Source organism: Pinus tabuliformis, chromosome 1_2 (assembly GCF_031772625.1).
Source record: "Pinus tabuliformis cultivar Carrire ecotype Pingquan chromosome 1_2, CPIR1, whole genome shotgun sequence".
Lineage (NCBI taxonomy): Eukaryota > Viridiplantae > Streptophyta > Pinopsida > Pinales > Pinaceae > Pinus > Pinus tabuliformis.
The window spans coordinates 521,717,702-521,743,573 of record NC_142298.1 but is presented as its reverse complement, the minus strand read 5'-3'; the positions used below and the strand labels follow the sequence as shown (position 1 = coordinate 521,743,573).

At 38.7% G+C, this 25,872-nt stretch overlaps 1 protein-coding gene across 3 annotated transcripts in view; it reads left to right on the top strand.

Moving 5' to 3' along the window:
• Positions 1-25,872, top strand: part of LOC149206633 (CRS2-associated factor 1, mitochondrial-like) — a 122,106-nt gene that overhangs the window by 17,756 nt on the left and 78,478 nt on the right. For 2 of the 3 annotated variants that reach the window (XM_089395505.1, XM_089395503.1), the window contains exon 2: positions 16,632-16,698. The exons of the other annotated variant lie outside the window; for it this stretch is intronic. In XM_089395505.1, the coding sequence (XP_089251631.1) occupies positions 16,632-16,698 (67 nt within the window). The remainder of the gene's footprint in view (positions 1-16,631; positions 16,699-25,872) is intronic. 3 annotated transcript variants of the gene reach the window in all.

Here is a 25,872-nt window from a genome sequence, read left to right as displayed (position 1 = left end):
CCATACTTTGTTTGGTAGTCTGTCCTTGGTTACTGTTGTTGTTTGTTGTTCTCCCGGTCTCCATACTTTATGCTGCATTGCCCCATTAGCTATGCTCTTACTGTCTACTGCTGTCCTTTTCATATATCTTACTGCTGTTTGCTCATCATTACAGTTTATGACAGGCTCCCACATCTTAATTTGCAGTTTTCGATTTCCTTCGCCTGTACCATTCTTTCCAGCCAATCTTCCTTTCTTCTTTTGTCCTTTATTTGTTTTATTGGAATGCTGCTATATGAGTTTCCACAACTCATTCGATTCTTTGTCCATTTCACTTCTCATATGTTGAATACTATTCTCCTGCAACTGATTGTGTTCTTGAATAAGAACATCATAATCTCTGTGCCAATACCTTCTCCATTGATCTCCTGCAACAATTCCAGTTCCTTCTTCTGGTTTCTCATTCATGACTTCACTACTTCTTACTTCAAATTCCAGTATACCTGCAATTCTACAAATTTCTTGAAAATTCAGAATTTTTCCTGCTTGATTAGGTACTTGGAATATTTCTTCTTCCAGTAACTTCATTTCTGCACTTTTAAGGATTATGGAATTATATTCATCTGCATTTGAAATGTCATCTTCAGCCTCTTCTCCATCAATAAATCCCTGTAGTATAATAGTAATTCTGTTACTATCATCTCTTGAATTCATTTCTATTCAACACTCCCATACTGTAGATTCATCATAATTCCATCTTTCTAAGATATTCTGATCTCACACTTCATTAATTCGATCCGATCTTCAGAATTAACTCCTTGGTTCAGATTGACTTCACATTGCCTTGTTCCTGCATATAAATCTTCATTAGAATTAATCAATTCAATAAACACAAATGCTTTACCCTATTTTCTCATTGTGCCAACATTTCTGACAACTTCTTCTCCATATTTGTCATTCATGACAACTGTGTTCTCATTTAGTTTTGGTTGTACAATTTGATCACTTATTCTTTGGCTTTCTTCAAGGTCAATGATCTTCAATAACTGTTTATCATCTACAAAGTCTTCTATATCAACTTTCAGTAATTGTTCTCCTTTGGCTTCAGTCTTCAGTAGTTGTCTAACATCTGCATAATTCACTACAACTATGTTCAACAACTGCTCTTTCCTCTGCATCACAAGATTATGTGAATTTACTTCCTCTAACTTTTGAAACACCATATCTTTGCTTTTCCTTTCCCTTATGACAACATTAAACAATGGCCTTACTTCAGTGTATCCTGCATTTACACACAAAATATTAGTTTCAAAACTATGAGACACCAAGGTCTCCTCAAATAATTTCATCATCAACTCTTCCAGTTGACTCCCACTTCCTGAATACATCGTAAGATTGTCCAGTTGGTTTGTATTAGCTTCACCAGTTTTCCTGAGAAAACTCTTTGTTCCATATTCATATGAATGGATCTCTCCCCTTCCAAACATTCCTTTGATTTCAATATTTTATTTGCCATCCTCCTTTTGAATTATCCTTTGGATGTCACCTGACTGGACATCTCCCTTCACTTGACTGTAACTTTTGTCCTTATTTTGCATATGACTGTGAGTAGTCATCTCTTAACCTGTTAATATAACAATTTCCAATAATTGCTTGTCTTCCCTCAAGTCTATATGCCCTGCAAACACACAACAACTTTTAGTTTTCATAATACAATACCTTTCATCTTCTTTTGATGCTTCAAGCACCAATCCTCCATCATAGATCTTTTGGATTTCAACAGACCCTTCTTGTTGCGACTCCATTCCTTTGAGTCTCTCCTTCTCTAACAAATCAATATGAATTTGTTCAAGTTCCCTGAACTCGTTTATCAGCTTGCCATTCCACCTTTGTTGCAATAGCTTCCACTTGACCCTTTTCTTCATTCTCCATCTGTATCTTCGATCTTCACTTGTCTTTTTTTGTACTGCCAGACTAATCTCTTGTTCTTCATTCTGCTACCAGTTGCTATACTTCTGCAATCTAATGCCTTCCTCAAATTCATTCTCATGTTGCTGATCATCTCCTTTAAATTGCTGGTTTCTTCCATCTTCATCTTGTTGAATTAATACTTTTGTTTCCTTCATGTCTTTGAGGACATAACTTCCTTGTTGCTCCGGATTTTCCATTTCACCTTCAAATAATCTTTGCTCAATTTCTCTAATGTCAGCATCATATTTATTAATGTTGTCTTCTATACTTGCAGTCACATCATTAACTGAAGAGTCTAAACATTTACTTGACTCTATAAATGTTAGAGACAGTTCATCCTTATCATGCATAGTAACCATAATCTCTTCTTTATCACGTTCTGAAAGCTTCGTTTCTCCTTCAGGTTCCTTGAGCAATCTTTCCAAGAATTCTAATTCCATGTGAAATCTCTCCAGCAGTTCATCACAACTTCTATTCTCAACTTCATTCTTTTCATGGCAATCCTCTTGAATTATCCTCTTTCCTACACTGTCATATTGCAAAGTTTTTTGATCAATTTCATCAGACAATTTCATTTGCTTACCTCCTTGTAATACCGCTATGGCATTGTCATTAGACTTTTGGTCCATATCAACTTTATCTGATTGTCTTACCCCAAACAGAAATTCATCTATGAACTCTTTCTGCTGCAATGCACCAGCACTTTCTTCCTCTAAAAGGAATTCTCCATCATACTTCACCTTAAGAGCTTCATTCCTGCTTGTGACAGTTTCACCAGACTGTCCATCATCCTCTGCATATCCTGCAAACATACACAAACTATGAGAATAAAAATCACAAGGCTCCATTGCCTCATCTGCTTCCCTTATCATCATATCTTTTAATTGTTTTGAACTATGCCAATAGTCCATGAGATCTTCAGCTGATCTCTCAATATCCTCTTCACCCAACGTTTCACCTTGTTCTGGTCTACAAATGGAAACTTCCATTTCTGCTTCTGCTTCTTTGAGTTCCTCTAGTTCCTCTTGAGCACTCAATATCTGCTCAATCTTTCATCTTTCTCAATTCTTCTGCTATCCCTAAATTCACTCGCTGATTTCTCCTCTTGTAGCCTCTGCCACTTTACTCTCCTTCTCATGGTCCAATGATGCTTTTGGTCTTCATCACTTCTCTGCAGCATCTCCATCAATATTCCAATCTGGAAATCTATCTCAGCTCTCTCTCTGTCAAACTCTTCTTAACTCATCCTCATGCCATTTGCTTTGGTATCTTTCCTTCTGCTGTGGCTTCTTTCTGAACCTCTGCAATGACTATCAGTAGTCATCTTCTTCTCCTCTTTCTTCATGAGCTTCTCACTCCTCTGCAACAAGCCTTTGCAACAACAAGTCCTCCTTATTGCGATCTTACTTCACTAAGCTCTCCTCACTCAGTCTTTTGGTAAGCACGGTCCTCTATTTGGAACCTCCTCTTGAGCAACACCTTTGCTCCTTCTAGGCTTCTACAATCTCTCACTCTCTCTTGAGAACACTTCAACTGTCCTCTCTGTCCAATCTCTTGTTGGATTCTTTAGGTTCACTGCCACTTTAGAGTGCTTTCCTTGCTCTGCTTTTAAGAACACATCTGGTTCTTCTCTCACAGCTTCTCTTGTTCTATATTGCTGCAGTCTTCACACTTTCTTATGCTATCACCTGTGTTTTGAATGGATTTCCTCTATCTCTTGCATCTGCAAGTTCTGCTACACATCACCTTTGTGTGCCTTCCTTCTGTCAGATTAGAATCTAATCCTTCCTCTTGCTTGCATAAATACTTTAACACATAACTCTGTTTTTAATTCCTTCATACAGAATTTCTCTGTTCTGTTTAACCCCAATTATTTAATTACAATTATGCTCTGCTATTAGTTATTTCAATCACAAACCTGCTGTGATACCAAAATGATGCAACCCTAAGGCTACCACAACCAATATACCTTATCGGGACTCATTTTCCCCATAAGGCCCCTTCCTGAGCTTTATACACACTCATATATATATATATATAGGAAGTGTTCTTTGGCACTTTTTCCTTTTAAAATCTGGAGTCATGCCTTTTATCGAAAATACAAAGAACCACAAGGAATACACGAGAAATTCCGCCCCACTATGCTTAACCGTACTTCAATAAACATTATACCTGTGTTCATAACCCTATCGGGTCCACACATCACCCCTTTACCATTGATTTATCATAATATCGCTATCGCGAACGATCGCAGGCTCATATGCATCAGAATATATGAATACGCGGAGATACATTGAAAATCACACAAAAGCATTGATATTTACCACTTTTACATTGACGCGCTTATTGTATGCGAAAGTCAACGCACCGAGCTTTGGTGACCGTTGATCTGGAGCTATGAGATCTGACAGTCCAGATCAAATTGCCTTATCGGCAATCGACAGGCCCAATGGTCTGCACTATCGCGCTATCCCTTTGGTGGAGGTCTGATGCGATATTGCTAATCGCTACTGGCGATCACAATATGCCACTTAACACTTTACTGCTCCTGCTCTGAAGTGCTGATGCGATATGTCGGCAATTGCATATCACCGGGGTTTAGAGACATGCCTGTGACCTGTGCCGATCCGATTGAGCGATGCGATATATATAATGTTACTCGGACCCGATAAGTCCCAAAAGTGGCGTTTATATTATTTCAAATCCATTTTGCTGAATCCACCGAGTGTTTTGCTCAATTTCTCTGTGTAAATGGGATTTTTGCTTGTGAAACTACACCAAATTTGCCTTAACCATTGGGATTTCTATGACAAATTATGAAAACATAGAGCCAGTACCAAAATCATCCAAATACAGAGAAAAAGCAAGCAATCGAGGCCTCCACGGGCCGTTTATATAATAATGCACGCAACATTGATTTATTCACAATGAATCCATTACAGAGTCTCGGCCTTGGGCCAGATTACAACATTAAGGATCTTTGTCTCAAAAGAAATGCAGTCCACACTGTCTTACTCTCGCTCTACTAACTCCACTCCTCAATCCTCTCTGGCCTGATTCTACAAATTAGTGGCCCTTTTTCTCCTATGATACCTGTAGGCTTACATTACTCTCGAATCCTCTCTAATCCTCCCTCTCTATCTCTCTCTCGAATCCCCTCTCAGAAAACAAAGGAAATTACATATATGTCATACCTAACAGTTTCCTTCCACAAATGAAGGAATAGACTATACATTTAGAAATCAAATCCTATCCTAATTTGAACAAACTAAACTACTTGGCTTGATCTCCACGCAGGGAGGATCACTTTGCCATTTATTCCCAATTCAGTTCAGAATTAGGCAATAATTAATTACTTACATTTATTTTGAAATTAATACAAATTAAACAACCAAATCTTCCTCCAAACTTGCATTAGTTACAACATGTGACGACTTCCATCACATCGCTGGTTAGGCCTAGATGCTCCTGCATCATTTGACTTGCCATTTCTTTGATCGTTGTTGTTGAAGTTGCCCTTGGAGTTGTTATGATAGTCATCATCTTGAAGTGTATCCCTTCTATTAGGACACTCCCTTGCATAGTGGCCAAACTTATTGCAAACAAAGCACCTGTCCTTCCTTCTTCCTCTAGATCTATGCTTTCCATGGAAATGACCTTTAGACCTTGCATTATTTCCCCTTTTGGCATGAGCAGAGAATGCAGTGGGGTTGCTTCTATTAGAAGGCATTTCTTGCTCCACCATTCTTGTTTCTTCTTGAATGCATCTTGACATCAATTCTTCAAACCTTGGAATGCGATCATTATTGAGTATAGTGGTTCTAAATACATACCACTCAGGTGGGAGTCCTCCAAGGGTGGTGACAGTAACTTCCATGTCAGGAATGGCTTCTCCAATCGAGAGTAGATCATTCTTGATCTCAGTAATCCTCAAGAAATAGGATTGACTGTCCTCGTCCTTTCCCTTCTTAATATCCTTCAACTTATTCTTGAGAAAGAGAATTTGATTAGCATTACTAACCTTGAACATGCCAACCAACCTGTTGTATATCTCTTTGGAGGTCTTCAATTCAGAGATATAGGCCACTAGATGCTTGTCAATGGAATCCCTGATAATCTTCTTCGCTTTGACTTCAGCCTTATTGTACTTGGTTTTTGCAGCAACCGGTGCATTTGAAGGAGGCTCAGGGATTTTACCTTGCACATAATCCATCACTTCATTCTCTTCTAAGGTCAAATCAAGAGACATCTTCCATCCATGATAGTTAGATTTATCATGGAGCTTGTCTTCATCCAAGAAGTAGGATGAGGAACCCATTAAGTCTTTTGTCTTTGTCCAACTGTCTTTGGTGATTGCTCTTTCACTCTTGCTTGGGCTTTGTCTTCACCTCACCTTTGATACCATGTTAATTTTAGGCAACGATGGTATGTTCTATGCTTTAGAGCAATTTTACTTCAATTTCTTTATGAGCCCAATATCAATTTCAGTTAAGCAATCACATAAACATGTAAGTAAAATACTGATAGAACATAAACATAAATAGTAGAAGACAAGCCAAGACAAGAGGACACAAGATGTGGCACCAGCCAGGGACAAACCCCAATGTGGAGAAACCCTTGATTAAATCTTCTTTTAGTCTTTAGTAGTTCATTAGAGAGAGATAGTAAAATTTACAAATTTTGATAATTTATAACAGCAACAAAAGAGCCCTAACCAGAAAAGTCAACGTTGGTCAACAGGGCAGATTTGACCCTCAAAGATTCCGTCAACTTCAGTCAACTTTGGCCTCCAAACAGCAAGATGAAACAACCCTCAAAACAGTGGAATTCTGGCCAGTCAAAGTCTGGTCAAATAGTCAACCTGCGGTCAACTCTAACCACAGTCAATGTTGGTCAAACAATACAGATTGCCTCGATTTTGTGCCTAGAAATGCGGCCTGCCCAAATAGAAATAAATCTCACAAAAACGCAGTCAAACAAGTCAACATTGGTCAAATGCTTCCTGAAATTTGGTCAACGCTAGGCAACATCCAAAACAGAAAGTCACTGTCTTCTTCTTTGCACGTGGAGAGGCTGCCCAAAAATCCGTACCCAGTTAGATGAGGATAGAGAGATGTGTGAAGATGAGTGATGTCCAAATGAGGATGAGGCATCATGTATTTATAGGCAAGCGTTGAGGATGAATAGATATGACCGTTGGGCTTTTGAGCCTACATGAGTTTGTTGGCCGACCTTGACAATTTGTCCATAATATAAATAAATTTATATCTTCATTTGTACATGTCAAAATTGGATCATCTTTAGATCAATCCTACATTTGCTGGAGAGAGGAATCCAAGAAAAATATCATCTGTCATAAATAAGATGACCCATGTGGAGTTTGGCCCTAGTGGCTAATTTTAACATTAAATTATGTAGTTTATTTTGTTACAACAAAATAACAAATTAATACAAATTAATCACGCTGCAATTTCTTCACAAATAAAAGGTTGCAAAAAATAAAATGCTGGAAACTGAGAAATATAGAGCACACACATAAAAATATGACACCGTTATTTTTGGACAATTGTCTCAAGAAAAACCCAATGCTGTAAAACTAGTGCAACAGATGAGGGTTTTATTATTACGCAACATTGAGAATCTGAGTACAATTTGGATGCCAAAACTTGGTAATCCCCAGCAAGAAAATCTAGCAAAATTACTTGAGGAATATCTCCCTTCTCCACTGGTGATCTCGACACAATGCCACTCAGAAAATTGGCCATCCAAAACCCTTGTGCAGGCCTCTACACAACCTGTAACTTGCACTCCTGGAATCTTCCTCTGAGTCTGACGTTCTGCCTGTTGTTGCTGCTGGAAGTGATCCTCCAACCCTTTGGAGAATTTTCCCATCCTCTAGAATTTTCCCCTTGTTCAGCGAAACCGTTTTGCCACTCTGACGCTGCCTGCGCAGTCCATGCACAACATCTAGTGGAATAACTTTGCCTCATGCTTCTATCTCTCTGGAATTCGAAATCTTCTTCCAGACTCACTGTCTTTGCCTCTGTGGCTTGAACTCCTCTTCCCTACTCAATTGCCACTGCTGGGGAGCTCGATTTGCCAAAGAAATTGATCTCAAGTGTGTGTTGCTCCAACCTCATCGACCTCCTCTTATAATCTCTCGTTGGCTTACCAATGACCATGATTAAATCCTCATCAATGACTAAGATCATCTCTGAGTCAATCCATGTGAGTTTCTAGAGAAATCTCACCTTTCTCAATTAATTTATGTTAATTAATCATTTTCCCTAAGTTTAGGAAAAATTTAATTACTAACTAACTTAATTGAGCAACCTCCAGGTGTTTTCCCCTGAAGTTTTTTCTGGGTTTTGGAGTTTTAATGTTTATTAGCCTCTCTGACCAAAGTCGAGACTAGAATACTTGTTCGATGCTACCCAACCATAAAAAAACTAATAAAAAAACTAACATTTGATACCTTTCTCCTGAATCAACAGATTTCCAAGTGAATACGAGCCAAGTAGACCCCTTGGCCCCCTTGTTTTGAATTGAGAATAGCTGTTTCCATCCATCCTTGACTTATTTTTATACCTCTTTGGTCACGTGAAACTGAAGTGTTTGATTCATAATTACATCTCACGCTTGACATGAGTATGCAGTTGTGAGATCATCACATCCCCCTGAGGTGAATAACTTGCCATTCATGTCCTTACATGGGAGCCAAGTGCTCCATAAATTGTGATTTGAGTCTTGACATGGAATGATGGGCCACACATCATTAGAGTAATGACTATTGATAAAGATTACCATTAGCTTAATCAATCTTTTTTTTACCTTGATTGTGAGATTAATATTGTAGTATGCTTTCTTATTTTTTTCTTGAAGAACTTGATAAAAACTTGCCTCTAGGATGCTTTGCAACACCTACCTAATTCTAGACAAGATTTGTTCTGCTCGATAATCAATTGGTTTGGTGTCAAACACCATATGTTGGTTTACATTTAGCGAGTTAATGGGTAGTTGAGGGATATGGAGGGAGCATCAACTTGAACCCCTTGGAGGAGGGCATATGCTTGTGCAAGGTTTTTTGATAGAATTCATATGCTCTAGGCATAGGGACACTTTATGTTTCCTTGGTTTATGAGAGCTCCACCTACACGTGGCACCCATAGGTGATCAATACTATTGAACCGAAACCAATTAATAAGTGATCTATATTTTGTGAACCTACTTTTAGAAGAATAATTTTCTTTTAGTGAACTTCCAACATAACTTGAGAAACAAAACAATATTTAAGTGTTGTCGTTTACATCCTAACAATTTAGCAGAAGGAAATTTCTCTATTTACATGCTACTAATTTAATAGAAATTTAGAAGCCTACATAAAACAGTTCAGCGGAAGGAAAAACACATGCATTGATAAAAGACTTGGTCTATGAAAGCATTTGGATAAATGTGAATTTAGCTAGTAGAATACATTTTTATCGGTTCTCAGGTCCAGTGTTGTTAAAAGCGCGATTAAATCGCGCTTTTTTCCCCAAGCCAATTTAATCGCGCTTTTTATGGGAAAAAAGCACCTAAATTTTTTTTTGCCGCTTTTTTCGTAAAAAAGCGCGGGGGTCCGTGGCAGCGCGATTTATAATGAAAATTTGGATTTTTTTTGGTCATTTGGACAGTGGGCGCGCGCGGAAGGAGGAGAAGGTGTTGGAGAAAGGAGCTGGAGGGTTTGTGAGCAAATCTAAGTGCTTGTAGGACAAATTCAAGAGGAGACCACCAATTTCACCATAAAAACGGTATGTAGATTAATTTTTTTTTGTTTTCCTTGTTTAAAAACTTTGTTTTTCATTGTTTTTTGTGGGGAAACTTCATATGGGCACCATTTTCCTTTTGTTTTCATTGTTTTTAAAGAATTTTTTGTATTTTTTCATTGATTTGGGATGGGTAAATTGGTATGACTATGGGAACCAATTTTTTATTTTATTTTTTTCATTTTTTTTAACATTGTTTATGTTTTTTCATTGTTTTTGGCATTTGCCATTTGGTTGGGTAACTTGGGTTTGGAACTTTGGATTCTGGAAATTTGTAACTTGTAATTTAAATTTTGTAAATGCTAAATTGTAATCCTAAATTCCTATTTCCTAATCCTTATTTAATATTTTCCCATAGGTTTGCAAATTCAAAATTCAAAAACAAACATGCCAAGGAAATTGGATCCTTTCTGGGAATATGGTGAACCTCATGCTCCGAATGATAGACAAAACTTGAATTGCAAGTTGTGTGGAAAGGAGATACGCGGGGGGGTGTACAGGTTGAAGTTTCACCTTGCACAAATCCTTGGACATGATGTGGGGCCCTGTATAAATACAAATCCTGAACTTATCCAAAGAGCCATGAGAGCATTGAGAGAATTAGAGCACACTAGAGAGGCCAAAGAAGAACTCAAAAGGCAACTAAAAAGGTCAGCTGAAGGAAGTGGGCCAAGTGGCACTGGTTCTACTGCAGCATCAGTCAATCCGGTAGCTGCATCATCATTTTTTGTTCCTCGAACCACACCTGGTTCACAACCATCTATCGGTTCAATGCTAAAAAGAACTGAAAAAGAACAAGCTGACAGGTTGATGGCAAAATTTCTCCTCTGGAGTGATATTCCTTTCAGCATTGTAAGGAATAATCCATTTTTCCAACCTACTGTTGATGCTATTGCCAGTGTTGGCCCGGGGTACAAAATCCCTTCTTATCATGATTTCAGAGGCCGGCTTCTTCAAGATGAAAAGCGTGATTGCACCCAAAGATTGGAGGATTTTAGGGCATCATGGGCACAAACAGGATGCACTGTTATGTCAGATGGTTGGACTGACCAAAAGGGGAGAACCCTTATAAACTTCTTGGTTAGTTGTCCCAAGGGGACTATGTTTATCAAATCTGTTGATGCATCTCATCAAATCAAAGATGCAAAAACTTTATGTGATTTGCTGGATGTGTTTATTTTGGAGGTGGGTGAACAACATGTTGTCCAAGTCATAACAGACAATGCTGCAAATTATGTTGCTGCTGGTAGAATGCTGATGGATAGGCATCCTACTTTATTTTGGACACCTTGTGCTGCCCATTGTATTGATTTGATGTTAGAGGACATAGGGAAAATTCCCTTTGTCAAAGATATTGTTGACTCATCAAAAAGCATCACAAAATTTATATATAATCATACATCTGTGCTTAGCTTGATGAGAAAATGCACCAACAACAAAGAGTTGGTGCGCCCCGCCATTACACGGTTTGCCACGAGTTTCATATCTCTTCAATCCCTCTTGAATTCTATGTGGGATGTGAAGAGAATGTTTCTTTCAGAGGAGTGGCGTGCTTTGCCAATGAGCCGCAAACCAGAAGGAGAGGCTGTATGCAGACTAGTTTCATACCAGGAAGACTTCTGGGCGGGAGTGCAGGAGGTGTGCGCGGTTACTGAACCTTTGGTAAAGGTTCTTCGGTTGGTTGATGGTGAGAAGCCCGCAATGGGCTATTTGTATGAAGCCATGGACAGGGCCAAAGAAGCCATTCGGGCCTACTATGATGATAAGGGAGATGATGGGTTTCAGAAACAACTCCTTCTATGGGGAGTGATTGATGAGCGATGGAACAACACACTCCATCGTCCCGTTCATGCTGCTGGGCTTTTCCTGAACCTTGCATTTTCTTATGCATGTGGGTTTGATTTTGATGGTGAGATCATGGATGGATTCTTATCCTGTGTCCAGAAGATGGTGCGATCTCTAGAACAACGTATAGAGATCTCTAAACAAATTGAGACATATAAGATGGCAGGTGGCACATTTGGCTTTGAGATGGCTGTCACTGATAGGACGATTAAAATGCCAGGTATTTTTTAGTTTGTAACTTTGTTTCAAATTTCATTGTCTCTTCAAAATTTCAAATTCCATTTTTTTCTTATGTTTATTTAAAATTTTATTTGTAATTTTGTTGTAGATGCATGGTGGAAGATGTATGGTGGCAGAGTACCCCTTTTGCAAAAGCTTGCCGTACACATCCTCAGCCAAACATGCAGCTCCTCAGGATGTGAGCGCAACTGGAGTGTATTTGAAAAAATGCACAACAAGAAGCGCAACAGGTTAACACTTAAACATTTAAAATATTGCAAATTTCCAAATAAATTTTTGAATTCATTAAACAATATTTTTTTTATAATATTAATTATTAGTTATTATTTCATGATCTTTGTACAGGTTGGAGTCCCAGCGACTTAATGACATGGTCTACGTCTACTACAATCTTCGATTGTGGGTGAGGCAACTTGAGAGGACACCTGATGTGGATGCCATCTCATTGGATGGGATTGACACCACTGCTGCATGGAGGGTTGAGGCTGAGAGGCCTCTCATGGATTGTACTGATGATTGGTTAGTGCAGGATGAGGGGGAGGAGGAGCAGGAGGAGGAGCAGGTGGAGGAGGAGCAGGAGGAGGAGGTGACACTGCCTACCCGGGCTACCACTAGGACCAGTAGAGGACGTGGTCTACCTCCTGTAGCTCATACTTCTAGTTCTTCAGCTTCTAGAGCACATCAGACTCCATTGCCATTTCCACCAGCACAGGCACCAACATCTACATCTAGAGGGAAAGAGAAAGCTGTGACATTTTCTCGCAAGAGGGGCAGAGGAAATCAATAGGATTAGACTTTCATTTTATTGTATATGAGTCTATGACATTATGACATGATGAGATACATTATCATATTTTTTGTTGATATTTTGAGGCTGAGCTGGGACTCGGGAGTCGGGACTTATTATTCAGGACATGATTCAATGTTATGTGTGATTTTAGCGCTAGAAATGATATTAAACATCTTATATATTAGTTTTCTTATCATATTTATGTGTCAATGTATTTATTTTATGTTGTAGATGGTTTAGATATTAAAAAAATTGAAAAAAAATGAAAAAAAAAGAATATTTTTGTACCAAACGCTTTTTCCCGCTTTTTTCCGCTTTTTTCCCGCTTTTTTCCGCTTTTTTCCTATTTTTTCCGCTTCATTCCCGGCACCGATTTAATCCCGCTCGCGCTTTTAACAACATTGCTCAGGCCTTCATGTTTCAGTGTCTCGAGTTTCGGGGATTAACAATAGGACGTCTAGATTGTAGAGCTGAAGTCTTAGGATAAACCAAGTCTTTGTCAATGGGATTGTGGTCTAGGGGTAGATTAGCGAGTGTTTACCACAACTGCCCATGTTTGATTCTTAATGCATTCCTATGTGGGCTCTACCTTAGAATCCTTGAAGTGGCATGTCCCAAGAGTTTTGACCCACCTGGCCAAAAAATTGGGTGGTTTTCATATAAATAAATGATAAACCACATCATTAAATGAGAACTCAACAAGACCTTATGTTGTATCCCATTAATGTCTAAATAATGGAATTCTTTTTTGGATATAAACTTTGCAAAGGAAAAGTGAAGTGTACATCGCAAGTGTTGTCCTTGTAGACTTTGATGTAATATTCCTACTATGCAATTAACAATAAATATAGAGTTATGAACTAGGAACAACAATGCAAAATATAAAAACCAAACACCCAAATCAAAATACGAACAAATATGAACAAAATAGTTGAGCCATTTTAATCAATATTTAGAAATCTGGGTACAAAGAGTGAGAACAATGGAACCTGGGCTTGCTATTGCAAGCTAAGCAAAACCCAAGTGATCTTTTGCTGACCCAAGTGCTGGGATTGCTCCCCACAAGAACTGCGCACTACCCAAAAAACTTTGCTAGCTGTTGCTCTATTGGAATTGGAATCCTGCCCTGAATACTGTCCATTTTTTTTGCAAATTTTGCCCCAGACTCCTCTCACCAAACCTGCAAAAATCTACAAATATTTTAGGCTAATTTTGGTTGACCAGGAAACCCTCAAAAAGTGCGAATTGCCTTCCCTGGCTGGCTGTGGGCACTACAAGAAAAATCTCTGCTGATGTATGACAAAAACCTCCATTGAAATGCCTCCTAGCTCCTTGCAAAAATCTTCCACATAAACTCTCCTTTTCTCTAGCCCTTAACTCCTTCGATAACAACCCTTCTTCTACCCCTGCGCAAGCTTTGCTTAGTGAGCTTTATGCACTGCAAAATGAGGAAAATTCAGCTCTAAATATCTCTAAATATCCCCTCAACTTCAACCATGCAAAATGCCACAAAAATTTCGTTCTCAAGGTAGGAAAGTTTCCTGCAAATCACTGGATCCTCAAACCCACTACAACTGGTCCAGTTTGTGTCCCACGTACTGTCTTTATGCCTAGGAAGTGCGCAAAACTGGATAAACACCTACAATGAAGCTCTATGAAAGCCTTGGATTGGACTCCCAAAATTCCTCACTAGGAAGACACTCAAAGTTCTTCGAAATGAGGGTGGAATTTCACCTGAAACTCATGTGCTAAACAACACTACTACTCTTGTGCTCAATATCTTCAAGAGAGTACGATTTTTTGTAGTTTAATAGACAAAGATGGAGAGAAATTATCCTTTGCTTCCTTAAGTACTCCAACTCTTTAGCCTCCCTTGGTGGCCCCCACAATCCACTAGTTCGACCTCCTTTCTGTGGTGGTTCGAATAGCCTCCTTGGTGCTCACCACAATCCACTACAATTTTGATTTCTCCTCTACCCTGTTGAAGAATGTAACTAGGTTCGGTCTTCCTAAATTGTATTTGAGTCACAATGAAATGTATTTATCAAAAGAATGAAAAATATATTATTATTATTATTATTATTATGATTTATTAAAGCATGGGTTTCATGCTTGGGTCATCATGTTTTAGGTCAAAGTCCCCATTGAGGACTTCTAGGATTTATTTTAAGTCATTAGAGTCATTGTCCATTTAAAGAGACCCTTGTTGGGCTTTTGAATCATGTAAAAAGATTTAATATTGAGTCAAATAAGCTATTTGTCCCCTCCACACCAAGTCGGACTCAAACTGGGTAATTCGACCTCACCAAAAGGCTATATATTGGAGTAGTTCAAATTCATTTGAAGCATTTACTCTCTCTCACACAAGTTCGATATCCAAAAGAAAGAACTAGAAAAATGCGAAGTAGGAAAGGAGGCTAAAAGGAGTGCAAAGTTGGGGAAAGAAGAAGAAAAAGAGAAAATCAAAATTTTGGGCTATCTATCTCTCTCTCATGTGGATTCCTCTAAGAGATCGAAGTCTTTGTCAAGCAAAATTGCTGTTGCTGCTGTTTGCTCGATCGAAGTGTTGTGGCTACAAGGTTGAAGTTGTTGGAAGAGGAGGCTGACTTGGTGGTTGGAGGAGGTCTGTGTCTAGGTTGAAGAGTCTCAAGAAAACTATTGAAGGAAGAGATTTTGACTGGGTTTTCCCCTAGATAGGGGTTTTGCCTTGGCAGAGTGCCTACATCTTGTGTCTTGTGTTTTTGTGATCTTCATACACACATAATTTGGTAATTGCTTGATGAAAGATAATATAACAAAGAAGTAAAAGAAGCCAACATAATTCACAAGTAATTATCAAGAAAGAGAAATCTAACCCTAACTCTACTAGCATTGATTTCTCAACATGGTATCAAAGCTAAGGTCAAGGAATATTGAAGATCACTCTGTTGGCTTGAAGGAAATGGGTACTCCCTCTATGATAAGTTATATGAGAATGGGATTCAATACTGCAGGAAGCTAGATCAAGAAGATCTTCTACTACTTATTCAACAAGGTCAAAAGTCAAGGGTTCTTGGCTGCACTTACAAGTTCACTTAATGATGATAATGCATGGATTATTGACAGTGGAGCATCAAGGCATATGACAAGGAAGAGTAAACAACTTCACACTCTATCAAAGGAACCATCTTCTCATGCAGTGGAATTGGGAGACAACAAAAGCTATGTTGTTAGAGGCCTGGGATCAACATCATTGAAGCTGGAGAATGGAGCTAAGGTGAAGAAGGAGGAAAAAGGTAGTTTAAGGATCTATTGAAAGGAATCTAAGGAACCTCAAGAAGTTGATCAAAGGATCATATAAGGAGACCTTATAAGGAAAGAAGCTTACTATCTTCAAGGACAATGTCTAACACAATAAAGGGAGAGAACAAATTAGGAGCATCCAATTACAATGCTTGGAAGAAGAGGATAGATCTCATCCTCGAAAAGAATAAAGTCTTGGATCTAGTAAAAGGAAAAGTGAAGAAATCTATAGAGAAATCAAGAAGTCTAAAGGGCCAAGAAGGAAGGTAGACCTATTCAAGATAGAATGCTACAATTGTCACAAGATGGGTCACTATAGAAGTGATTGTCCTAATAATCCTAGGAATAAAAGAGGGACAGGGATCAAGCAAACTTTGCCAAAGAAGAACAAAATGGAAGCACCCAAAGTCAAAGACCTATTTGCTAGGAACTCTTAGGACTTTATCCCTTGCATATCCTTCTACTCTAAGTTTTGAATTGCTTTCCTTTATGTTTTGATTTGTAGGTTTAACATGCTTTGGAAAAACATTTTTGAATTGTTTTGATAAAGCTATAGGCATCCCTTGAGATTGGATTGAAAGGGAGCCCTCACCATTTTCCAAAGATAAGTATCTCACTCCTTGTGTTGTCTTTTTTTATATTTGGTTGCATTTTCTTATCTAAGATGTATTTGTATTAAGATGCTAATAACATTTCTTCTATATTTTTCCTTGTTTAAGAAAAGCTTGCTGAATACTCAAGGATTATGGAAGAAGGCCTCACAAGACAAAGCATTGGAATTACAAGGTTTGTTAAGAAACAAAAGGTGTGCCTTAGACTATAATTTTTGCTCTCTTCATGATAAAGGTATATTCATTTTTGATAAACTATTCTACAATACTAACATTATTGTGTCGAGCTCTCTTGAATCATAAAGATTATTGATTAGGTGATTCATCATTAGATAAATATACCCTCCTCATATCTTTGATTATTCTTGTGGAACCCTAAAAAGGTTCTTTGTAAAAACCCTAACTTAAGGGTATGTCGACAATAATGTATGAAACCCTGGGTTGTTGATGAAGTCTAAAGAAAATGCTTGATGCTTTGATGATGTCATGTTTGGGGTTTTGGTATGGTTATGAAAACCCTAACTTGTTAGGGTTGAATGGTGATGATTGAAATCTCAAACCTTTGAAGTTTTGGTAAATTAGGGTTTATTGTGTTATGTGTTGAAACCCTAGATCTTTAGGGTTTGGTAGGGTTTATAAGCAAGACCCTTATTTTAGATAATGTCTTAGGAATGAAACCCTAGGCATATGTTTGTCCATCTAATCAAATATGTTAGATGTCTGAATGTGTTTGTGTCATTAGGTTTGACTAACATATGTTGTTATGATATGCTTGTACATGATGATGGAATCCTAGATATATGTGTTGACCTAATTGTTGATGGTCATAAGTCCTAGGGTTTGGAACTAAGCCCTAGTCGAAGTTTGATACTCTAGGATGATAGTGTTTGTGAATTCTAGGGTTTTGTAACTAAACCTTAGTGGAAGTTCAATTCTTTAATATATGATGACAATGTGATAATATGAGATTTATGAAAGATTGTTGGAATCTAAAATTGAGCTTTGATTGTTGAAGCTTAATGGTTCATGAATGAAATCTAGGATCTTGCACTAAATCCTAGTAGAAGTCTAACATATGAGTTCTAAAGTTGTTGAAGAACTATATTTGTTTGAATTGCTTCTAGGGTTTGCAATATTTTGTAGTAGGGTATGTCATATCTCTGGAAGAAATATTGAAGCCCTAGATTTAATGAAGATTGTTAGCCTGTTTAAGTTGCTCAAAAATCTTGATGATGAAGTCTAGGGTTTATGACAAAAACCCTAGCAAGAAGTTGAAGTATAAAAGTATGTGTTTCTTGTTGCTTGTGAACCTAACTAAGTTTAGGTATTTGATGTCTAATGTCTAATGCTTCCATTATTATATGATTCTGATATGGTTAACTTCATGCTTCTATGAATTTGGTTGTACTTGCTATCTAAGTTGTGCAGGTACATAATCTTCAAGATGGTGAAGATATTCATAAGTAAAGTTGATATGATAAGCATGATGAAGAAATTTATATGAATGATGATGGTCATAATGACTTTGATAAGAAGGATGGAAGCCATGAAATATTCTCCAATGTCAGCTGGTCTCCCAATGTTAAGAGGGAGCTTGGATAAAAGAAATCTCCCTAGTTAAGAGGGAGGGCATATCATAGTCATGATGGACATCTTGAAAGAAGAAATTGGAGAATGCATTTTGAGGGGCTGCTGAGATAAGGAAAGCAGGATCTGATTGTAGAATATGTTGCTGCATGTGAAGTAGGAAAGGAAGATGTATGATTGAGGAATCTTCTGTCAAGATTCGTTTGAAAGTCCTATTGTGATAAATTGAGAAGCAACATCAAGTTGTCTGAAAGACCCCAGAGGTTTGTGTTTATTTATGTACATTTGAAAGTTTGTCACTGATTGGGGTTGTGTTTGTACATGTAAATCTCTCAGGAGGTTTGATAGGTTTGATAGATTTATTACAGATCTATTTGATCAAGAAATGTTCAGCAAAAAGATACAATGTTCCAATTCATCAATAAAGAGTCAAAGTTAAGTCTTTGAATTATCCAACAATCAACTAACCAATATCCAAGAGATGAGCCCAAAAGTCAAATTTGATCCAAAGTCAGAGTCTACAATTTCTGGTCAAAGTCAAAAACAGCCAACAAAAGTCAAAGATGCCCTAACAAGTCAATGTTTAGCAGTCAAACCACCTCCAAATCAGCTCAGTCAATACTCAAAGGATGTGGCTTCCTTACTGGTCAAAGTCTAGTCAAAACAATCAACAAAATCTTGGTCAAAGGAGAGAGAAATCTTGATGTCAAACTTCAGTGAATTTGCGGTCAACTTCAGTGGAAGTCTGCGGTCAAAGTGAGTGAACGTGCCCAAAAAAATTTGGTCCTTTGCCTAATGAATTTGGCCTTCCAAAACAGAGTTTTCAAACCAAACAAAGTCAAAATATACAAAGGTCAACTGTCAACGCTAGTCAAAGATGCCATAAATAGAAAAGTCAATGCAACTCAGAAATGTCTCTTTCCTCTTCGCATGTATGAGCTCAGACCCCTACAATTTCAGATCAAGTCGAACCAATCAAGAGAAGAGAGATGCTTGTGATGATGCTCCAAAGTAATGTGACATATGATCTATTTATATGAGTCTCAGGGAGTCAAATTAGCTTGCCCAAGCCGACTTATACTTTTTGTGCACATGTGGGTTTCACCTAAAAAATTATATTTTTCCTTGACCAAATTAAATTATTCCAAGGGCTAGTAGGGGCTTCTTTGGATGAGGAAAACTCTCTAATGGAGGGAATTTATCTTTGAGCTGCCAAATTAATGAAATAGAGATATAACTTCAATTGCTTTAAAGCCTCTTGAGAGGTCACTAGTGAGTAGTTCCAATGATGGAAAGGTGAATGGTAATAACCAGAGCTTTGCCCTTGCCTTTCCTTAGTGATGAGCAATTGTCCTCGAGCCATTTGAGTTCCTTCTTTTGATAGTGCATTGGCAACATAGTTTCTCTCTATAGATATGATTAAAAGAGAGATCAATTGAAGTAGTGCAGAAACAATGAACCTCCTCTAACAATGGAAGTAAATAACATTTTAACAATTTTGGTCCACCTTCAACCACTTGATCACAATCATTAAATCACCAAAAACTTGAAGCCTCCGCTAGATTGTTTGTGCCATGTCCTAAGCCTACTCTAAATTTTAGACAATAGAATCATTTAAAAAACAAGACTCCCCTTGCACCACATTGCTTGGGTTCACCTTGGTATCCTCCATCAATCTAAGGCCAAGCTCTAGTTCTATGCACCACTTCCCCTATAACTTGCCTAGGGGGTTTATACTTTGTCGATGTTTGAAGCTTGGGCAAGTACTTTTGCACAAGCCTTAATATTTAGGCATGCAAGAAGTTGTCCACAAATCTCCTTCGAAATACTTGCTCAAACTTAGGAAAGACACATTATTATTATGTTGGTTGTTTGAGCTAAGGTAAACTTTGGAAAATTAAAATAAATTAGCTTGAATATAATAAATATATTTAAATATTAATAAAAACATATATTTAATATATAATTAAAGAAGCTAATATTAAATAATAAATATTAAAAGCAATGAATATACTATTAGCTTAAATATAATAAATATATTTAAATATTTATTATAAATATAATAATAACATTTTTTTTTTTTACTTGGAATGAAAGCACGGGAAACCCCAAAGTACTTCCCCACATTTTGTGGATGGTAAACTGGGTAAACCGTCGACCTTGATTACGGGGCCTCGCCCCAAGGGAATCAAAGAGAGTCGAACTCGTGATCAACAACAACTAGCAACAATATCAAAGAACTTCATGTTTGGCTCTAGACCACTTGAACTAACCCTTGGGGCTAAAAATAATAATATTATATTTATTATAATCTTTAATTATAATAAATATATTTAATTTATATATATATATATATATATTAAAATAAAAATACATATTTAACATTTAAAATAAAAATGTCAAGTGGGTGTATCTCGGGTGTAGGGAGGAGTCACTCTTATCCTCCCTGTTATCGCTCAAACTAGTAAAGGTCCTGGGAGGGGATCCAATAGAGCAACTACTAGGTCAAGGGCAATAATGGAGGGATAGCTCATTGTCACTTTGGTTAAGGCTCCCTGCTCTTTACGGACTTTCATTGATGGGAGGATACCCGTTATGAGAGGAATCACAATAATTGGTGTGTTAATGAGAGGATGAAGGGTGATTCCAAAGGCCTATTCGTAAGAGAGACTCAATTGTGTGGCTTTCTTGCTTGGAAAGCAAGGTGATAGGCTCTCTAGGAAGGGCTAAGAGGATTTTCAAGGTTAGGGTTTGGGAATGTATCTTGGAAAGATGATTTTTAAGCCTAGAAATCCTTATGGAGACTTGGTCTTTTTGTGATCTTTGTGGAGTTGGAGTTGTGGGACCACACGGGACCAAGTGGGCCCTGAATTAGGTCAAGTGGAATTGATCAATTGAGGAGGGGCTTGACCTAATTGTCGAAGGGAAGAGGATCAATGGACAAATCTTCTTTAGGATAAAATACAATGACCCAAATGAGGTCACTAGCCAAGGGAAACCTAAGGCGAGCAACGATCCTTAGGCTAGGGCTTACAATATCTCTAGATCCCACCGTCGGAATGTCGTGAAATTTGGAGGGCCTGTATAGGAAACCCTAACGTAGTAATGGGCAAGAGATCGAAGTATTTTGATGGCTAGAATGTGAGATAAGTGATGCCCTAGATGACTTATGGAGGCTACTCCTAGATAGAGAAGGAGGGGTGAGAGAAATGTGCGTTTAAAGTGACCACCTATGGAAGGATCAAAGCCTTATCCTTTGGAGGAGATGGAGTCAGGAGAATTTATGGTTTGGAAGAGGTTCACCCAATCAAGGAGGTCTTCAAGCAACTTCACATGGCATTAGGGCATGAGAGCAACTACTTGAGATCTTTATACTTTGATATGCAATAATTGATGACTTGTCAAGATGTATTTCAACAAAAATAATCTCTAGGAACATTCACCCATTCATACATGGCCCATGCAATGATGCAACACTATAAAAGATCAAAATTTCCACAATTTTGCATAGGAAAGCAATAAATTTCAGACTTGTATAGCGAAAATCCCAGCAACATTCATGTGACAAAGTAAATAACAAGAATAAGCATGAAAATATTACTTACATGTACAAAATAGTATATCCAATCATCATATTATGCCAATAATGAAGCTCCAAGACAAGAGAGATAGATCCAAACATCAAAATTCATCCATAACATCCAAACTCATCCTCCAAAAGGGAATGCGAAATTCTCAAGAGCTACTAAATCCCAATCCAAGTGATGATGATCAAATGAATCATCTCACTTCTATTTATACAATCACTAAGGAGTTTGATTTGCCTAATTTGGCCTAATTGAGCCCTAAATAATAAAATAATGTGCAATAATAACATCCCTTAGTGACAAGCCCACCAAGATAGCTCAATAACATAATAATAAGCCTCTCAAGAGGGTCGAATGATCAATAAAGTGAATCGTTGGGTCTTTGAGGAGGCTTAATGAAGTCCAAAGTGTGCCATGATGTGAGAATGGACCTCAAACATAGTGGACAAGGGGTTGGCCCCTTGTTATCCAAGAAAATCCCTGTGGTGCCCCCAAGTGGGTGTGGCGAGGCACAAAAACATCCTCATGGGTCTCCAAGTGGATTGAAAGTGCTTGTAAACCATTTGTAAGGGCTTGGATAATGACATAAGCCCTCATCTGGATCCCAGATCATCTGCTAAGTGTGTGGTGCATGTGTGGAGTCGGTTGGGCATGGTGAACCAGGTGCATCATCCTCATCCAAAAGGTGGAACACAAACAATCAATGAGTGGTGCTAGGGGATCCATGAGGTACTCTCTGCTATGGTGGAGGCCCATGGCTCTCAACGCTCATACTATAATTGCCAATGTGGCCCTCCTGAGGGCTAGGATCCCGTATAGGGAGACCAAGCCTCAAATGGAGACCCACCTATAATCCTTCATAAGATCTAATGTGTCCCCTTTCCCTCCAATACAACAAATCATTAGAATAATCAAATAAAAGAGCTTACAAGTCATGGAATCAATGGGGCACTTCATGGTGGCATGCCCTTCCATAGCGGGCTTTGGCATGTACAAGTGTCTCCAAGCTCAATAAGGGGGTTAACCAAGGACCCTAGTAGGTGATCCCATCCTTTAAAGGGGTGACATGTCCATGGTACATCCCTCAAGTGGTAGGTGGAAAATGATAAAGTAATGGAATAAAGTGGGGATTAGGGGAATCATCCAGACCACATGTTATGGTACAAGGGTAGCTATAATAAGGGAAGCCCACACTTGGGTATAAGAATGTAGGAGGGAGCAAATCGTGGTACATGAGTTACCCCGACCTTTGCTTTTCCACCCTTCTTCATATGCCTTTTGCCTTCAATTGATTTTTCTTCATAATTGCTTGGGGCTCGAGGGGATGAGAGCATGTTGTGTAATATATAGTAGTGGATACCCCCTTAAGGTGGGGCAGTTCATCGCCTACTAGGGATTGGGACAATCATGGGTTCCTTAATGATGAAGGGGGCTCATCTAGGGCCTATATGAACCAGGGTGATGGCCATGGATAAGGGGTAAAGCTCATGTTTGGCTTTTGCCCACGTGCCAAATTTGTATGTCCCAACCATCTTTTGCATTTTGTGTTACATTCCCTGTTGAGAGCGGTCAAACTATGCTTTTTTTTTCTTTTTAGTTGCATCAACCTTCGGGCATCGCTCTAGGCCCGACCCAAGGTGTGGACGAGGGGAGGGGGAGGCTAACCTTATGTGGACCCAGTGGACACATGTGGACCCAAATGGGAAAAGAGATGAATGGGGCCAAAATGAGTGGAAGGGAGTGATGTATATGGTATCGGGAAGCGAGACCATGCGACAAAAATTGGGGTTTCCCATGTAGTGCCAACCCTAAAGCTAATGGCTAGTAGAGGAGATCCCACAGGACTAGGATACAAGGCTAACCATGAATCGGGCAGTGGAGACAAGAGTACAAGCCTATCCCACTCTTTCCACCGCATCCCCCCACCAATCTAGTGCCCAAAAGTGCCCATGACAAGTAAGGAAAATTACTCAACTATTTCAATGAAAAGTCATTCCTTCGAGGTTGGGAGGCCCTTCAAACATATAATCATAACAAGTGGGTGAGGGACCTCATGGCTGGCTTAGGTGGCAAAGATAATGGCACATCGAATTATCTAGTGGCTGCAAGGCGCTGTTGGCGGCTGATTAAGGACCATCTAGGAGAATTTTTTTCTCCTGTATACACTACCCACAGATGGTGGGTAACACTCCTCAGTCGGGTTCCAATCCTGCCGAGATTGACATGCTCGCTACTTGGGAGTAATTTCTACATGAAAGGTAACTAGCTCACCTAGACACATGTGGCTTTTCCTAGAAGTAGCTAGTATTGATCTCCGGTATAGTGAACCACACTAAAAAACATTTAAAATTAAAATATATATTTAATAAAAATATTAAATATATTATAATACACATAATACATATATTTTAAGTATTTAATTTATGGATTTTTGTTGATTCCAAAAACTTTGAGAATCAATTTATCATTCAAGTCGAGGACTCATTTGGTGGATATCTTTTCGTTGTGTCACACCTATGTCTATGGAGGTTACAACAACTTATAATATTTTAAATTATTATATATGATTGTTTATTTTTGTTAATCTGAAATTATATTGCCTCAAAATGACTTCATACAAGACTAGATATCATTGTTTGAGTTGAGTCCAGTCATAGTATGCCACAAGGTCAACTGATACTGTTGACAATGGACAATAGGTAGTTCTATCAAGATGTAAGCGAGTATAACTACTAAGTTCATGACAACTGAAATAAACTAAACTATTAAAAGTAAAAGACATAATCTAGGTTGCTAAATACACCATCAAGTATCAGATGAAGTGACTGGGGTCGGATCTCGGGCACCAATACTTGTTGGTGCTGGTGGTTTCAGGCGACATTGGAGATAGCCTTCTATATGAGCTAGTTGAGCATCCTCATTCAGGAAGGAGATAACGTTGTTGCAATCTTCGTGTTTTTCCTTCAAAACCCTACCCAAGAGTGTTTTCATTTGTTAGCGGAGGGTAATGAAGTTCAAGTGTTGGCTCTGTCTTCCCTTGGTATGCTTAGGATTGGGAACCCAATTGGCTCCTTCAGCTTGAATTTCAGACTCTGAGTAGGCTTGGTAGTCATTAAGTGGTCAAGGCTTCAAGTCGGCGAATTTCCTCTTGGATTTTCGGAGGAGTGGAGTGAAAAACGACTGCTACATTTTGAGATTGGGCTCATCGCTGACCTTGGGGGCCTTTGCCACCATACCCTCGGTGACAACGCATCCTCTGTCGGGGCATGCTGTGTTGGGTTACTAGGAATCAAAGCAAGGACAAACCCAAAGAACAAAGGAATCAGGAACATTGTAAAACAAAGAACGGAGTAAGAGTAATACCCAAAAAAACATGAGTTGCCAGGGAGTCTGAAGTGGTTTCTTGTGATATTGAGCAATGAATGGTAAAGAGAGGACAAGACTTTGAGCAAGGTCCAACAACCACAAAGAATCATTAATACCAAAACCAGTGCACACAACCGCTACACTCTGAAAACTATATGCCAACAACCACCATGCAAAAGCTAAACAATTGAAAGAGTTGACAAAATTGGAGAAATTGGACATAGAATGATTACTTAGCATTGTTTGGCCCACCAGGCTTGAACTTGTGTCACAATTAGGTCAAATTGTTGCATGTCGCCACCATCCCTTGCTTGAATTGTTGCCGTAGCTGCCACCAGTGTCTTAGGTGGTCAACTCCACTGTTGTCATTGCCCTTCTCCCCTCACAGATGCTCGAGACTTGGTGCATGCATTGGAGGTCAACATCCCTGGGATGAAGACCTCCTTGAATTACCATTCGAACAGAACCATTGCCATGGGGATAAACCGTCCTTTGAATAAGTGTTGAACCACCAAACTTGTCGCATAACACTGAGTCGTGATAGTCGGGGTCGAGCCCCACAAAGCATGTGCCACAAGGGAATTGTGTTACTTGCAACAGAGGGATGTTGCAGGCACACCAGATAAACGAAAAGCCAAGAACACCCAACCAAGAGCGCTTAGACGGAGAATAGGTTGTTGTATGATTGTGAAGGGAATGAAATTATGAATATTTGTTTGCATGTGTGAATTCATGGGGTGGGATGGCCATGCCACCCCCTCCTTCTTAAATGCAATGGGAGGTGGTGGGCTTGTCCCCACCTCCACTGA